At 42.0% G+C, this 16,488-nt stretch overlaps 1 protein-coding gene across 2 annotated transcripts; it reads left to right on the top strand.

The window, feature by feature from the left end:
• Nucleotides 1-172: 172 nt before the first annotated feature.
• Nucleotides 173-16,451, top strand: LOC115451813 (remodeling and spacing factor 1). Of its 2 annotated transcripts, none has more exons than XM_037442164.1 (26): nt 173-541; nt 612-799; nt 2,122-2,318; nt 3,072-3,192; nt 3,292-5,063; nt 5,134-5,207; nt 5,395-5,612; nt 5,901-6,081; nt 6,417-6,515; nt 7,718-7,875; nt 8,254-8,410; nt 8,699-8,829; nt 9,384-9,503; nt 10,329-10,450; nt 10,607-10,719; nt 10,966-11,077; nt 11,246-11,507; nt 11,794-12,082; nt 12,354-12,420; nt 12,540-12,646; nt 12,873-12,904; nt 13,018-13,236; nt 13,482-13,598; nt 13,741-13,888; nt 14,121-14,220; nt 14,292-16,451. In XM_037442164.1, exons 1-26 carry the CDS (start codon nt 397-399, stop codon nt 16,279-16,281), a joined length of 7,239 nt encoding a protein of 2,412 aa, XP_037298061.1. In that variant the 5' UTR covers nt 173-396; the 3' UTR covers nt 16,282-16,451. The 2 variants fall into 2 exon arrangements, with proteins under 2 accessions (XP_037298061.1, XP_030036049.2); XM_030180189.2 differs by having other exon boundaries at nt 5,392-5,612.
• The last annotated feature ends 37 nt before the right edge of the window (nt 16,452-16,488 follow it).

Genomic DNA, 16,488 nt, shown 5'->3' with positions numbered 1-16,488 from the left:
AAATATATAGGTACTTATAGATATAAATAATTTTATTATAAATATTGGATGCACATCTATAGGACAATAAAGAATTATAAATAAGACAACAAATAAATTCGGCTCCAGACAAGACATTGTCTATGGCATATGTACTATATCGTTTACAAAATTACCTTGTACATAAAAGTAATTTAAAAAAATGTTTTTATTGTTTATGGAGCGATGGCTGTCATCGAGTTTTATTTTACTATCGTAGAAAATAAAAAGAAGCTTTCAGTGCACATAAAATGAAGATATTTTCGTGAATCATGTATATGTTATACAAATTCCCGTTAGTTTTAAGTGAAATAATCATATATCGATATTTAGAACCGTATAATCATGTACAGTGAAAAAGCTTTTTGAGTTCCGACGATGGCGTCTGATGGTGAAATTTCGTGCGCGAATGATCCTAATTTCGCTGTTATCTATTCATTTCTGAAGGTGTTCGGCAAGTTGTATGGATTAGAAGTGCCTACGTTATCTAAATTGCAGGAATTCATCGAGAATACTCAAGAGGGTGAGTGGTGATGTGCGAATTGTTGGTGCTGAGTGATAAACAAACATCTTATTAGTTTTTTTGTTGTCAGTGTCGGAACCGTTGAAGGAGTTGCACTTGAGGTTGTTGCGTCGCGCCATAAAATCAGTGTTGAGTAATCGGTGGGAGAAGGGTTTGATCAAGTTTTGTCATCAACAAGGTCATCACCAGGAGGCGTGGGAAATAGAGAGGTTCTCGTATAAGAAAGCAAGCACGCAAGTGAAACTAAAGGTGTTGAAGGTAATTAGCGACGCCTACTCGATGCGGTGGCTCTATCTGCCCTCAAAACTCACCACTCACTGAACAAACTTGATTTGTGTTCACTATTCATACATGAGTCATCAGCAATCATTACAGATGGCAAAAAACACTCATTATTTTATGATTTACACAACAGATAGTTGGTTTCTATGTGGTGCATGAATGGTAAAAGTTAATGGTTATGACTGTTTGTATATTAACAATAACATATTCAAAAAAAATAATAAGTTATTTTAGTGATAACAAACTTATTATGTGCAACAATACATGTTCTAAACTTGAAAGGTATTTTATTTTTGTAGGTAAATTTTTAACTATTCTTGTGTTGTTGAATATTAGGATTTTTTATCTAGAAGGTGTATACAACTATAATATCATCCTATTGTTTAATTTAAAAATGAATCAATAATCATGTAAATGTTGATTTTGTTACGTTTTTACTATAATAGTAGTCAGCTTGGAATTTAAGTGATGAATAAGATTACAATATATCTCTGAAATACTTTATTTCCACACTGTGTGAAGCCAAATAAAGCTTGCAAGCAATTTATAATTTTTTTATTTAAGAAAATCAACTCAATCTGTTTGGAATGTTATAATTTTGATTTTAAAATTTGGCAGCTACAACTGTGATTTACATTCAGGTGTGGGTGGTCTAGTCTAATATAAATAACAGAGATTTTCATGAAATCTGCCACACAATAATAATCAAGTGGATACCTACACCCACTAAATTTTAGAGTTTTTGTTGAGTAATGACATTGTTGTACAGTTTCATGCTAGTACAAGTAAAATTTTATCATTTATATTAAGGTCTAAAATACGTGATTTGTCATGTATAATTCAGAACCAGATTTAGGGAAAATTTCGAAATAGTTATAATGAAACTTCTGTTGAATATGCCTTCATTGTTTAATTAGTCATTGTGTCATTATCTAGTTTTTTAAAGATCCACTTAGAGAATTTTTAAGGAGGTAGGCCCCATGTAAATCTTTCCAGTCTAGTTTGGATTTGTTTGGTAAGAATTGATTTTAATAAGAAATAGCTGCAACTGAACAATTATTATAGTTGAATAATTCTTACAAAAAAAGAAATGAAAGAAAAAAAATTATGGAAAAATATGTGTAACCAATTTTCAAGTACCTGTTGCTCACACTTGTTGTGTTTGACAAGTTTTGAAACAGACATTTGTTTTTATTTTGTTTATATTCTTTTATAAAAATGACTCTATATACATCTGTAATGAACATATTTTTTTTGTCTACTTGATTGAATTAGAGCATTGTCATAATGTTCCACAGCTCCTTCTAGAGTACCAGTTCACGTGCCACACCAAGTTCAAGACAGCGGTGAATGCATTGTCGTGCAAGGACCTGCGGTTGGACCCCATCGGCAGGGACAAGAATGGCTGTGTGTACTGGCTTGAGGTGGATGACGACGCGAACCTCTGTCTCTACAAGGAAGACCAGGATGAGGAGACGTGGCAGTTGGTGGCACGGTTAGATATAATTTGACTCTTACTAAAAACAAATCAAGCATGTATCACACCTTTATTCCTGTAGGAGTAGGCAGAGGTGCAACAATAGTGTCTACTTTTATTTTTATTTAGGGCACGAATATCAAAGTCCGAGTTGATACTGAGCAGAAAAATCCACCATCTCAAGCCAGCCTGGGATGCAAACTGGGGATCTTTGAGCAGTGTAAAATCACAGAACCCTATTAATTACCCTATTAATTACAGTGTAAATTCACTCTAATACATGGGACTTGACAGGGTTGGTGCAAGTTTTGTGTTTCTTCTGACTACCCCTGAAATATGTTAAAGGCATGTTATTTAAGAATCTTTTGTAGACTGTCAAATTTGTCTAGACATTGTTATGGATGGAAAATGCCTAGATATGATATTATTCAGATGACAAGTGTTCAATGAAATCACCATGCCTATGTTTGTTGAAACCAAATGTGCTTTTACATGTTTAATATATTTTAATAAAAACACATTTTTGGTAATTAAGTTAATTACTTTGCTTAATACCTTTTGCTTTGGTTTTTGTAATTATTTAATTATGTTACTTTAAGATACCCATTAAAAATAAAGTTATTGTATTGTGCTTCACTTGTATCATATTTACTCTTTAATTTAAGTGACTATAATTTATTTATTGTTTTCTAGTATAAAATAATACTACAGAATATTATTATTTTAGGGAAAAAAATGATATACTGTTTAAGCCATTATATATTATTGCAGAAATCGTGAAGAGCTGGCTAAGGTGATATCACAGCTGAAAAGTGGAGAAGAGATATGTCCATTAAACAATACATCAAATGTCAACGAAGACTCCAGCAGCGCCGAAGTTCCGCCACAGGAGGTACGCCTTATAACACCCATTATGCTAATTGGTACGGTAAAGAATATAAACATCTATCAACAGTCGTTAATTATAATATATTCCCAATATCATTCACAGCCAGAGAAATCGGAAGTTGAAGACGAAAATGATGAAGAGTTCCTAAGTCCAGAGTCTGAATCTGAACATGAAAATGATGATAAAAAAACAGATGAAGTTTTATTAAAAGACACAAATTCAGGTGATACTACAGATAGTGGTAAAGAAGATAAAAACGAAGAACCCACAGTTGAACCAGAAACAGTTGAAAATTCAACTGATGAAATAGAAGATAAACCAACAAGCCCAAAAGCAAATATTTCTGAAACCGAGAATATGGAATCTGATAGTATGATAGTTAACAGTCCTAGTAATAATAGTTCAGAATCTGTAAACCTTATAATTAATGGTTCAATTACCGATAGCCCAAAAGCTGAAAGTCCCAATTCCGATAACACAATACCTAACAGTCCGAAACGGGAAAGTCCCAAACCAGAAAGTCCTAAGCCAGAAACTCTAACACCTGAAAATATAGAACCCCAAAGTCCAAAAGCAGACAATTCGAATATCGGTAGTCCAAAACCTGAGAGTCCCAATCCGGATAGTCCGAAGGCTGAAAATTTAATAGTTGTAAGACAGACAGAGCCTGAAAGCACATTAAAACCTGAAAGTCCTAAACCAGAGATTCAAAACGAAGAGAAAATTGAAGAAAAAATTGAAGATGAAAATGAGGAAAGTCCGGAAGTGAGTGAAGCAATAGAAGAGCCTTTGATGATTGTTACTGGCGAAGGCAACGGTGCCGATTGTGAGAGTCCTTACATTATAGGTGAGGAAATTACTGAAGAAGTTATGTATTTTTACGGAGAAGGATACGGTTATGATAATGACACAGGGAATCCTGAAGCAATCGGACAAACTGACAGTGCTGGAGAACATTCTGACGAAGAAAATGGCACTGAAGAATGCATGAATGGTGAACATGATGTAAATTCAAGTAGTAAAACTAAATTAGGCAAAAGTGTAAAGTTAAAAAGTAGATTACCGTCAGTACCGAAAAGATCTTTAAAGAAACAGTCTAATGACACTTCAGAAGTATTAAAAAACGAGTCTAAAAAGCATTGTATTAGAGAATTAGAGAAGTCAGATGATAGTAATAATGTATCTAAAGCTAATGAAAACGATTTAAAGAGGGAAGCTACTGTTAATGACAAAACTACAACGGACAGTGAGAGTCCCGCTAAGAATAACGTAAAGAAAAGTAGAGGTAAAATGAAAAAGAAGGTAGGGTTAGCAAGAAAACTTAAACTGAAAGAAAGTAATGAAGTGATAAACGCCATAACAGAAACCGATAACTGTCATGACAGTAAATCAAGTATTATTGAGAAGAGGAAGAGCAGCGTTTCCTCGGAAGAACATGAAGACGCAAAGACCGATGCGGACAAAAGTCCAGAAAAGGAACTCGCGATTGAGGAACCACTACCTCCAAAAAAATTACGCTTAGAAGCCACACCAGAGAGTGACGTCAACATAACACATTCCAAGGAGACAGCTGATAATGACAACGCAAAAAGTGACAGTTTAGACGAACCCGTATCACAAAGGAAGAAAATTAAAGCAAACAAAGGCAAATTCAAGAGAAAAAACGCGACAGACAATAGTGTAAATAAAACTGACAGTGATAATGTTAAGGATAGTGATAAGAGAGAGTTGAAGGCCTTGAAACGGTCCCTGTTGGACGCAACTATGAGTGATAAAAACAAAACTGAATCTCAAAGCGACAGTGAGGACAATGAGCCCGTTACTAGTAGCAAAAGGTTAAAAGTTAAACCTAAGAAATCTGTAAAATCTTCAAGGTAAGTTGGTCATTAAAAATTGTGTTTTGTTTTGTCATAAGCTTGTTGTTACAAGTATTTTCTATTTCAGGAAAAAGGTGGAAGCAAAGCATTTGGAGAAGCATTCCAGTGACGAATCTGATGAGGAAACTTTGTACAGTCTAGGTGTGTTTATTCTTAATTTACTAAACTAAAATCTTTTGTCATTCCAAATTGAAGCATTCCATTCATAGTTACAATATATAATTTTAAATGGCAAAACCATGAGCGCAAAATCGTCGCTCATGGTTTTTTTAACATTTCAAGTAGTTTCACACAATAAACTTGAAACCAAACATCCATCCATTAGCAGGAAAGAAGTTGTCGCGGAAAGCGTTGAAGAAACCGAAGAGTAAAGACAAGAAGAAGGGAAAAGAGAAGGAGAAGTCGGAAGTGGTTGCTTCGGATGATGACGTGACGCCGGTGCGGCAGTCGCGCCGCATCGCGCAGATGAAGATTAAAGAAGAAGCCCAACGCAGACATCAAGAGGAGGTTGCATTGAGAGACCTCAAGTTGATACATAAAAAGAAGGTATGTAATTTTGTACTGATGAATAATTATAAACATTTACAGTATACAAGCAGACTTTTGTAATTCAGAAAGCAATATTTGATACTAAAACAAGTAGAAATAAATATTTCAACTTGTTATAAAATCTATTTATAGATTCAGGAGTGTAAACGCAAACATTGGAACCTATCCATTCGTTACAATTTAGTGGAAGCTTGGGGTGATGACAGAAGAACAACCTTTTTCCTAATTTGAGAATTATCTCATAAAATGCATATATACACATTACACATATTATATTGTCGTCAGGGCAAAGAGGATGAGGAGGAGGAGTGGCGCGCCAGCAGCTCGGAGGGCGAGGGTGAGGGAGCGGCGCGCAAGTGGAGCTCCGGCGCCACGCGGCGCTGGCGAGGGTCCGCCTCCTCCGCGCCCGACACCGACTCCGACTCCGACGAGCCGCTCTTCGAAGTGCCGCACGAGGAACCCGACCGTATGCACATTTCCTATATGCCACTTTCTTTCTTACAGCCTGGTGACAAGATCTCTTTTACTAAGATGTGTCCACTTAAAGACTTTCGTTGAAAACAGGGATAATTTTCTTTCAGTAGTATATTAATTGAATGACATGATTAGCATGTTATCGTATGAGTATGTTTTTTTCTTCATCATGGATTGTAAATATTCGCCGGATTACCCTTATAGCACTTCAATGTGGGATCGATGCAATACATTTTTAAGCATGTTACAGAAAATATTAGGTTTTATTCCCTATATATAGGTGCAGGTACAATTTATTTTACTTTATTTTTAAACTTTCTATTACAGTGAACTTCGACAAGTCTGACCACGAGTTCTCACCTGAGTCCGATTTGGAAAACGACGAGCCAGCTGAACCGTTGAAGCGAGCGCGCACGTTACAAGAAGGTAATATAGGACGTTAAAACTTTCCCCTTGTATTCTCTGAGTGCTTTGTGCTTAAATGCCATAGTTTAATCATTTTGATCCAGTGGTAGTAATTACGATGTATGTCCCTAGTTAAGATTCCTGGATAGAGTTTTAAGGTTATTAAAAACAACAACATACTTATCAAGATAAAATGCGTATCATTCCGAAAGCTGACAAGTTTGACTACATTTTAGTGATGTAACGAATATTCGCATTCGCGAATATTCGCATATTTTTGGATATTCGCATTCGCAAAATTTCTGCGAATGTTTTGCGAATGTCAATATCAGAAAAAAAATATTTGAAGATAATAGTAGACTGCCTCGGTGGCAAAGTTCTACTGCATGTGCGACAGCGCTCTGAGGTCCTGGGTTCGAATCCCGGGTCGGGCAAAGTGATATTTGGGTTTTTCTGCTCAGTATCAGCCCGGAGTTTGAAATTTGTGCCCGACATGGCGATAGGCTCGCCCCTGTCACACTATTAGACGGAACACACTTGGCGAAAAGTGGGTGCCCTGGTTGCGCCTCTGCATACCCCTTCCGAGATAATATTCGTAATACTGTGTGTGTGTAATAGTAGGTTAATAAAATCAAAATCTAAACTAAAACAATATTCTTCTACAATAAACTATAAATATAGTCTAAACAAACAAAAAAAAATTATAGACTCTCAAAGAAAAATACCTCTCTTTCTTAAAACATACCAATTAATAAACTATTTTTGCCATGTTTTTAAGTTAGTAATTAAACTTGAGTAGAGGAATATTAAACTTTAAAAATAAACAAAATTATTTCGTTTACTAATGTAATTCTCATTAGAACTTGTAACACAATAGCAACTAAGAAATTAAAAGCAATTGAAAGAAACAAAAACAAATTCTTCTATAATTTTTTTATCAGTCTTTACATAACTTTTTAATGTTTATATAATTATCATCTTAGATAATAATAAAATTTAGATAATCATCATAGAATATTGGCGCCAAATTTGAACAAAAACTAAACATTCGCATTCGCATTCGCATTCGCGAATGTCGGTAGCAGATATTCGCATTCGCATTCGCGAATGTTCAAAAAATGACATTCGTTACATCACTACTACATTTAGCTTTATCCAGAGCTAACAAGTTAAGTCCACTGCTACATTATATTATATAACATGCAATAAGTTGTATCGTGCAGGTCAGGACAGTGGTTTCTGCAAGCGTTGCGGCAGCGGCGAGCAGCCCGAGTGGATCCTGCTGTGCGACCGCTGCGACGCCGGCTACCACGCCAGCTGTCTCAAGCCCATGCTCTTCCTCATACCCGAAGGCGACTGGTTCTGCCCGCAGTGCAACCACGTTAGTATACCTTTTGAAACAGCCGCCTTGACCTTACAGCACAGATAATAACATCTGCAAGTCCACAAAAAGACAAAGATGGACTCGAGATGTAAATGAAGTGGTGGTGTGTGACGACCCGACGTGAGTAAGGGAAATAGTTTTAGTGTTGAGTGTGTTGTGTACACACCAATTGAGTGCCACGCGCAATGTGCCCAAAACACACCTGTTATGTGAGGCGAAGTCAAGGTGTAAAAGAGACTATAAAGACACTTGATACTTGCTGTGCCACAGTTGGTTAAAAAACACCATATTGTTCCAATATTGATAAATTACAAAATAAATTTAAAAACTCGCGCATAGTTTACAAGAATCTAATATCTTTCATCCGTTTTGCAGGAGAAACTAATAGAATCATTAGAACTAGAGTTAAGTAAATATGACGAGCTGCTCGTGCGGGTGGAAGAGGAGAGGGCGCGGAGGAAGGAAGAGGAACCCGAGCCGGAGAGCGAGGAAGAGAAAGAGAAAGAAGAAGAACGCGTCAAGTCAGATTCTGGTGCGTAACTTAGATAAACCTTTATATTGCAATATTATATGAATCATGTAACTTTATAAAATGTGATATCTATATTAATACCAGCCTTTCAACCCATACTGGAATTCTTCCTTAGTCTCAGGTTTGTGCTAACAATGTGATGAATATAATAATCGATAGATCGTAAGCTACGAATCCATTTACAATCAAATTGCTTGGCACTCTCCATTGTAACCTTATCAATCTTTTTATTCTGTAGCACCAAATACAAGTTCACAATAACATAGTACGATTCATGTTCGATAACAGAGGACAGCACGAGCAGTTCGTGGTCGTCGTCGTCGTCGGGCGGCGCGGTGTATAGACTGAGAGCCCGCAAGCAGCTGCCCGTCAGCTACCGCGCGCAAGAGTACGACCGGCTCATCAGCACCGCCATCAAGGTAACACGCCGCCGAGGCTTATGCAGCCCAACGAAAGTGTGTGCACGGATCAGCCTGTGTCCATCCAGTTTCGAACAAGCCAGTATATTTCTGTCGACTGGTAAGGGGTTGATTTCTCGTCAGTCGGCACTCTATCTAGACCTTATTATCAGATACAGAGGTATCAATTCGCCGTGCCTGTATAATAAGGACTACTCGAACTTCAACAGGCCTTTCATTACCCTCTCTTTCTATTTTGCTAACCCTTCTCCTTCACCTACTTCCCTTCTTAGGTTGTTGCAGTTATTAAGCTTGAGTTATCCAATATCGCCGCACAGGTTCTCAAATTGATGAGTTCCTATTAGCTATTGATCTCAATTGTAGAACAAGCTACACAGATAAAATACATTTATATTTCTTATATAAACATGAATGTTAGTTCAGTGTCTAGTAACTCTAGGTTGTATGGGTACACATTTATATATGTAGACACAAAGTGTTAACTCAGAGTACAGCTTTAAATGTTGTATGCACGACTAGTGTAACTATTTTAATAAAGGAAGATTTATTTTCAGGAGGAATACTCCGAGCCGACGACTAGTGCTGGCAACCAGGGCCGCGGGAAAGACATATCCACAATCATTGAGGCCGCTGAGGAGGAGAAACTCAAGGCTGAGCGGGAAGCTATAGAACAGGTATATTGATAAACCTATTATATTCTCTTCTGATGAAAAATACATATTAAGTTTTGCTTGCAGTAATTTTTTTATTACAATTGAATGTCGAAATAATCATGCCTACTTAAGTTTTAGTCCATTGGTTGTCTATGACTCATTCTTAAATACTTCTTGGTTGCGCCATATTTCTAATTCATTCTTTATAAATTTTAACTTCGCATTTCCGGTCGCGTCAATCCAAATTATGTCTTTTTTATTAATAATTAGGTGACACGACACGTGCACTTCCTTACCGCATCCCTTTCCCGCACATACCTTTCGAGCGAGCGAGAGCGAGAGCGCTTCGCTGGGAATTGGTTCCGCGAGTGCCCGCGCGCCGTACGGGGTGCGGGTGCAAAAAACACTCTCGTTCGCGTCTCGCAAGGAAATGGACACGATGACGTCGCTCGCATAATTAATTGAAAATTATCGGTCGGTGATGCCTTTTCCTTAATTAACTTCGTGTGAATGTGCCTATCATAGATAGGGAGTGAAGTTTAGTATAAGTGGTCGCCGCAAGCAGAAACACGAAGCCGCCAGCATCAACCAGCCGAACCGCCGCCGCAGACGCCGTAAGGTACTGTGCTCCCATCCTCTTGGAGTTGCCTATATTTTCATTTCCATCCCGCAGGCAGCTCTAGTCCTATAAGTGCGTGTCGTGTCCAGATACATTTTTTCCCCGGCAAAATACAGTTCATTAATTTATTAAAGTAAAAAACCAGCGCCTCCACTTCTACTTAAACAGTAACAACACGGTTAAAACGCGACATAATTTATTGACAAGTGGGTATATCGCCATTCCAGGGTAAGCCAGTGGAAGCGAAGAAGTTGAAGAAGAAACAACGCAGGAAACCGCGTAAGTTGAACTCGCTGGACGTGCCCTCCGAAGACGACGACGAGACGGATGAAGACTTTAAGGACACTGGGTATGTTAAGTATGCTATCTCAAGATCAAGGAGCATCCGATTATCATCAAATATAATCGATTTAACAAATAAATATAACTGTGTGAATCGATCGTAGAACGTTATCGATACGAATTCGTAACTAAAACAGTAAATAAGTTTTGTTGTTGATGGCAGAATGGAATCGTCATCCGAAGACATATCGTCATCGGCAGAGCGCGACAGCTCGAGTGACTCACGCTCCTCCGACTCGCTCCCCATCCGGCGAGCTTGCAGGCCTGACAAGAAAGGTACTATATACTATCATAAATATAAGAATTTAATCCTCACCACATTTCCATCAGAGTGTAGCCCAAAAAATATGTGAGTAAAATGTTAATTGCTGAGTTGTACTTCGATGTAAATTATCGTCGACGAAAATATCGTCTTGCTTTAATCATCATTAAATAAAGCTATTCTGAACTAAGTTATCAAAAGTATATTACGTTACTTTAAAACGTATGGAGGTTTTTAACCGCTTATCAATTTCATTACAGATCGTCCTAAAATGGCGGAGTCGTCGCCTGAGGTAAAGAAAAAGAAAAAAGGCGTCCTGGAAGACAGTTCCAGCGAATCTGCTGGAGCCAAGGAATGGGCATCACTCAAGAAGTAAGTTTGATTATACGATTTCCAATTATGGAACAAAGCGCGTTGTACCTTCGGTAAAGTTAGTATGATTGTGTTCATAAGTTAGTCTTATTGTTTTTTATCTACAGAATCTGTTAATGAATATGACTTCTCAATCTACTATACAGAATAATGACATTATTCATACAGGTCAAAATCAAAATCATCGCACAAGCGTCGTGAGAAGCGGGAGCGCACAAGTCGCGGCGATCGAGACCGCGAGCGCGAGCGCGATCGCAAGAAGTCGCGCAAGCGCACCGCCCTCACGCAGTACGACGCCGACGGGAACGTCATCCGCGCCCGCGTCACCTACGGCGGCCTCTCCGACGAACCCAACGACTGGTCGCCCAAGCACCGCACCCGGCAACGCAAGATCAACTACACGGAGATGCCCAATACTGAGTCGGAGGACGTGAGTCACTGCATTTTTTTTGTCTGTATAAATATGATGGGGTAGTTTATTTGTGACAGTTAAGAATCCAATATTGATTATTTTGGTAATTATAACGCATGCAATAGGTGTGTAAAATAAATAATTATTTTTGAGTACCCTATGTTAAAAAAAAATGATAATTAATTATCAATATTGTTTCAATAGATAGATCTATTTAAATGGTGTATTAAAAATAATATTGATATGCTGTTTCACTTAATATTTAGACGGAGTCATGACTGCATCGAATATTGATCGGTTGCAGGAGATGCACAAATCAAGCGGAAAGCATATGGGCGACAGCTCCGACGAGTTCAAGGTGGAGGATTCTGAGTTATCGTCAGGCTCGGAGTCGGGCTCGGCGGCGGCGCGGCGGCGAGCTCTGTGCGAGTTGGTCCGCAAGACTCCCGTGGTACCGCTCCACAAGCTGCCCGAACACCTGGCGCGTGCGCATGCGCCGCGCACTGACGACGCACACGGCGAGGGGGACGCGCATCCCGACGGCGACAGCGCCGCCGCACCCGACACGCTCGCCGACTCCGTGCAACACACAGGCATGTACTCGACACATCAAGCCTTATACTTCACACTACTATGTGTTCTTTGAGACCTACACGACCAGCATGTTTGCACCGGTTATTGTCAATACGCTCGCAAAACTTCAGTGATTCGTGATGAATAGTTAAAGTGTAAAGCATTGTTTGCATTTTGTTTCAATCTAAAGTACAGGAAACACGCAATACACGTGTGCATTATAATGATATCATGATCGAACTTTAATAATTATTTACACATAATTAATTCTTTTCTCTTATTTATCATCAGACACAGAAGCAACGCCGAACGCACGTCCTGCAAGGGGTAAAGGCAGCAGAGGAGGACGGGGCAGCAGGTGAGTCATAGAATCATTATAATATTATTGACTCAGTAATAGCGTTGTACTGACATACACAATGTCTAAAATTGGACGACATAGGATGACGTGACAAACTAATCCTTATTTGTATACAGAGGCGGCAGCGGTCGCGGTCGCGGGCGGCGGTCGCGGGGCGGCGCGGGCGCAGCGTCCGACGCCACCGACGACGCACTCGCCAAGCTCGTCGGCGTCAAGATCAAAGGTAAAGCTCTACTATCCCTGCGTGAAGTGTCGGGAATTGAGACGGACACGAGGGGCGGGTAGACATTCAATAACTAAACTGGAATGGTAGGAAACCCTGTGCAGTTCTGCGAAGTGTAGTATTATAGACGTCGAAATGTGAAGTTTCCAATTGATTCATGTAGAGTTCGGTTTGGATATAATATATTCTTTAAAATAAGCAACTCAAGTGACTATTTTTTTTTTAGATCTCAGCCAAGATCCAGTTAAGCCTAACCAAGTAAGTATATGGAATAAACTCAAAAACTACATCTTAAAACATTTACAACCATTGCAATACAATCTTTTGTAATTGAATCAAATAATATTTTATTTATATATCTAAATTACCAGGCGGAACGTGAAAAGAAACGTCTAGAACGAGAGGCAAAATTGGCCGAAAAAGAAGCTAAAAGACTGGAACGATTACAAAAGAAAGAAGAAAAAGTGAGGTTGAAGGAGGAGAAAGCCAAAATGCGAGAGGAGAAGCGCCTCGCGCGTATAGCACTGCAGGAGAGCAAGAGAATGAAGAAGGAGAAAGTAGAGCCGATGGGTGTCGGGTATGGGATACAGGTGAGGATGTACAATGCCTTGTATACTATGTGTCAACAAGTAAAGAACGAATACAGAATAGTTATTTGCAACTAAACCGCATATCGATTATTAACTAATAGAAAGTTATTTTAAAAACTACTGATACTTTTCATTTTAGGATCAATTCCTAACATCGGAATAATATATCCTATATTGGTGCACATACACACAAGTTATAACAAGTTTATTTTCAATGAAACAATCATATTTTTTATTTCACTCAGGTTCGGCCATTGGCGCCCGACGTTCAGCGTATGAATGTGTACGGCAACGCGCCGATACCGATCCGTCACCCTGGAGACTACCACGATCAGAGATTCCCCTCTACTCCCAGGTTGCAGGTTGGTAGTATTTTTCTTAACAGTAACACCTTTCAACAGTTCATAAAAAAAACCGACTGCAAAACGATTCTATCGACTTTCAAATGTTGTTTCGCTGTAATTGCGCTATAAAAATATTTGTATTTTGTCATTGTGTGTGTAGGTGCGTGCGGAGCTGCGCGGCGTGATGTCGCCGGACGAGCGCGTGCACGCCTCGCATCCCTCGCACCCCGCGCACCCCTCCCACCCCGCGCACCCGGCGCATCCCTCGCACCCTTCGCATCCGGCGCATCCCGCCGCATTGAGAGAAGGTAAGGAACGCGACGTTCTACAGTATAAATTGTTGTTTTATATTCATATTATTTCCTATTCACCTTGGATCTATTATTTTACACAAATTTTAATATGAACATAAATAATATCGCTTTTTCTTGTTCTTCAGCTGAAGGAAGTCCACTGCTGGACAATGGCCTCACGCTGAGGCGCCTTCAATCGATTTTTCAATTTAGGTAAATCATTCTCTTAACTTATATTCGCGTGCAGGCACCTTATCGGTGGCGGGGTCGCCGCAGCCGTTCAAACCGGTCTCCGAGGAGCCCAGCATCATCACCAGGATGCCACACATGATCAACCAGCAGTACAGGTTCGACGTCGTTCGTATGAGGTCAGTATTAAATATGGTATTAGTCGGTAATGAGTGAATAACGTCGGCAGGGGTCCGATGATGTATGGCGGCAACTCTGCGTACGGTGCGCGACCGCAGAACGTGATGTACCCGCTGCACCACGCGCGGCCGCAGTACCCGCCGCCGCCGCCCGGCTACTACCCGCCTGCCGGCTACCCGCGGCCGCACGGCGCCGCGCCCGCGCCCGGCAGCCCACCCGCCTACCGCGCCGGGCCCGCGCCGCGCCCGCTCGGCGTGTACGGCCCGCGCGCGCCGCCACCCGCACCACCGGCCGGCGTGTCCGGCGCGCCGGGACACACGCCGCCGGTGTCGTCCCCGCCGGGGCCGGCCGGCACGGAGCCCTTCGTGCGCATCAAGGCGGAGGTAAAGGCGGAGCCTGAGTACCGCTCGCCAACCTCGTCCCCGGCGCCACCTTCACCCGGCCCGGCGCCGCACGACCCACCGCGGCACCCCAAGATCAAACATACCGAGAATAAGGATAGAAGACCGCGTCACCCACTAGGGCCCTATGCCCCGCATTACGGACCTTACGGGCCATATGCACCGGGCCCGGGGCCCCCAACTGAAAGGTTGGCGCCAACGGATAGAATGGGAATGCCGTCAGACAGAATGGGTATGCCTCCAGAAAGACTTGGTATGCCACCAGAAAGACTTGGAATGCCTCCCGATAGACTTGGTATGCCGTCTGAGAGACTCGGCATGCCTCCCGATAGACTTGGTATGCCTCCAGAACGATTAGGAATGCCTCCCGAAAGACTTAGTATGGTTCCTGAGAGATTGGGTATGCCTCCAGAGAGACTAGGAATGCCGTCAGAAAGATTAGGAATGCAACCAGATAGACTGGGAATACCATCGGAAAGATTGGGAATGCCACCTGAAAGGCTAACTATGTCGCAAGATAGAACAGCAATACCACCAGAAAGAATGGCAATGCCACCAGAAAGAATGTCGATGACTCCCGAAAGGATGACGATGCCTCCAGAGAGGATGACGATGCCTCCAGAGAGGATGTCTGCGATGCCTCCAGAAAGGATGTCGTCGATGCCACCAGAGAGGATGTCGATGCCACCAGAGAGGATGTCGATGCCACCAGATAGGATGTCGATGCCTCCAGAAAGGATGTCAATACCCTCAGAAAGGATGTCGATGCCACCAGAAAGAATGTCAATGCCGCCAGAAAGAATGTCAATGCCACCAGAAAGAATATCTATGCCTCCAGAAAGGATGTCGATACCCTCAGAAAGGATGTCGATGCCACCGGAAAGGATATCCATGCCTCCAGAAAGGATGTCTATGCCATCTGAGAGACTGGGGATGCCACAAGAACGTCCACGTCCGCCTTTTGGTCCGCCGCCGTACCACATACGCCGCCCTCCGTTCCCTCAATATTCACCGGTGCCCGACCCTCGCTCGGCGGATCGGCCAAAAAGCCCCGTGCCAAGATCCGCCGCTCCTGAGCGACCCTTAGCTCCGTCAGAGCTACGTGTGGCGAGTTCTGATGCGAGTTACATTAGTGCGCAGTTACGGATGCCGGTGCGCGCGCCGTTACCGTTTCAAACTACTCCACCGACGCGATTCCCGACCCCAGGGTCGAGTTCCGGGCCGGCAGGTGGTCCGTCACCGGGCCCGGCCCACGGTCCGTCTCCGGGTCCAGCTCACGGCCCGTCACCGGGGCCGGTGTTGTCCACGGCAACAACGGTATCGGGGCCTACTATGAGTTCCATGGACGGGTCGTCACCGGGAGTCCCAATGGGCCCGGCGGCCGGCGCGGCGTTGGGCGGGTCGCCGGGGTCGGCGGGCACGCCGAGCCCAGGCCCGGCCCCGGGTCCGTTCGCGTCGTTCGCGGGCGCGTGCCCGCCAGTGGCGCCGGCGGTGTCGGTGCCGGGCGGGGCGGAGCGCGCGGGGTCGCCGGGCGGGCCGGTGCGCGTGCCGGAGCCGGCGCCGCGGGCGGAGGGCTCTGTGTTCGGCGGGCTGGTGAGCTACTTCTCGAGCCAGCACGAGGACGACATGGACGCGTAGCCGCCGCGCGCTCTCGAATAGCAGTTGTATTATTTTTTGTTTACGTTGTAAGTGAGATTTATTTATACACGAGAATAGGTACTTACTGTATACTCTGAATACGAATTTTATTAAAGAATGATATAATTTTTTTTTGCAAAATAAATGTTTTCTCCTATAGTGAAAGAGTTTTTGTGTTCTTTCGATTGCCGACGAATTTCGAACATG

The sequence above is a fragment of the Manduca sexta genome, chromosome 24 (assembly GCF_014839805.1).
Source record: "Manduca sexta isolate Smith_Timp_Sample1 chromosome 24, JHU_Msex_v1.0, whole genome shotgun sequence".
In the NCBI taxonomy this organism is placed as follows: Eukaryota; Metazoa; Arthropoda; class Insecta; order Lepidoptera; family Sphingidae; genus Manduca; species Manduca sexta.
This window is presented reverse-complemented; position numbering and strand designations above follow the sequence as displayed.

Bases quoted from the DNA above. Each gene is read 5' to 3' on its own strand.
- LOC115451813 (XM_030180189.2), top strand. From the start codon at position 397: ATGGCGTCTGATGGTGAAATTTCGTGCGCGAATGATCCTAATTTCGCT. The intron at 5,613-5,900 runs GTATGTAATTTT...TATTGTCGTCAG, and splicing joins AGTTGATACATAAAAAGAAG to GGCAAAGAGGATGAGGAGGA. The intron at 11,508-11,793 runs GTGAGTCACTGC...GATCGGTTGCAG, and splicing joins CCAATACTGAGTCGGAGGAC to GAGATGCACAAATCAAGCGG.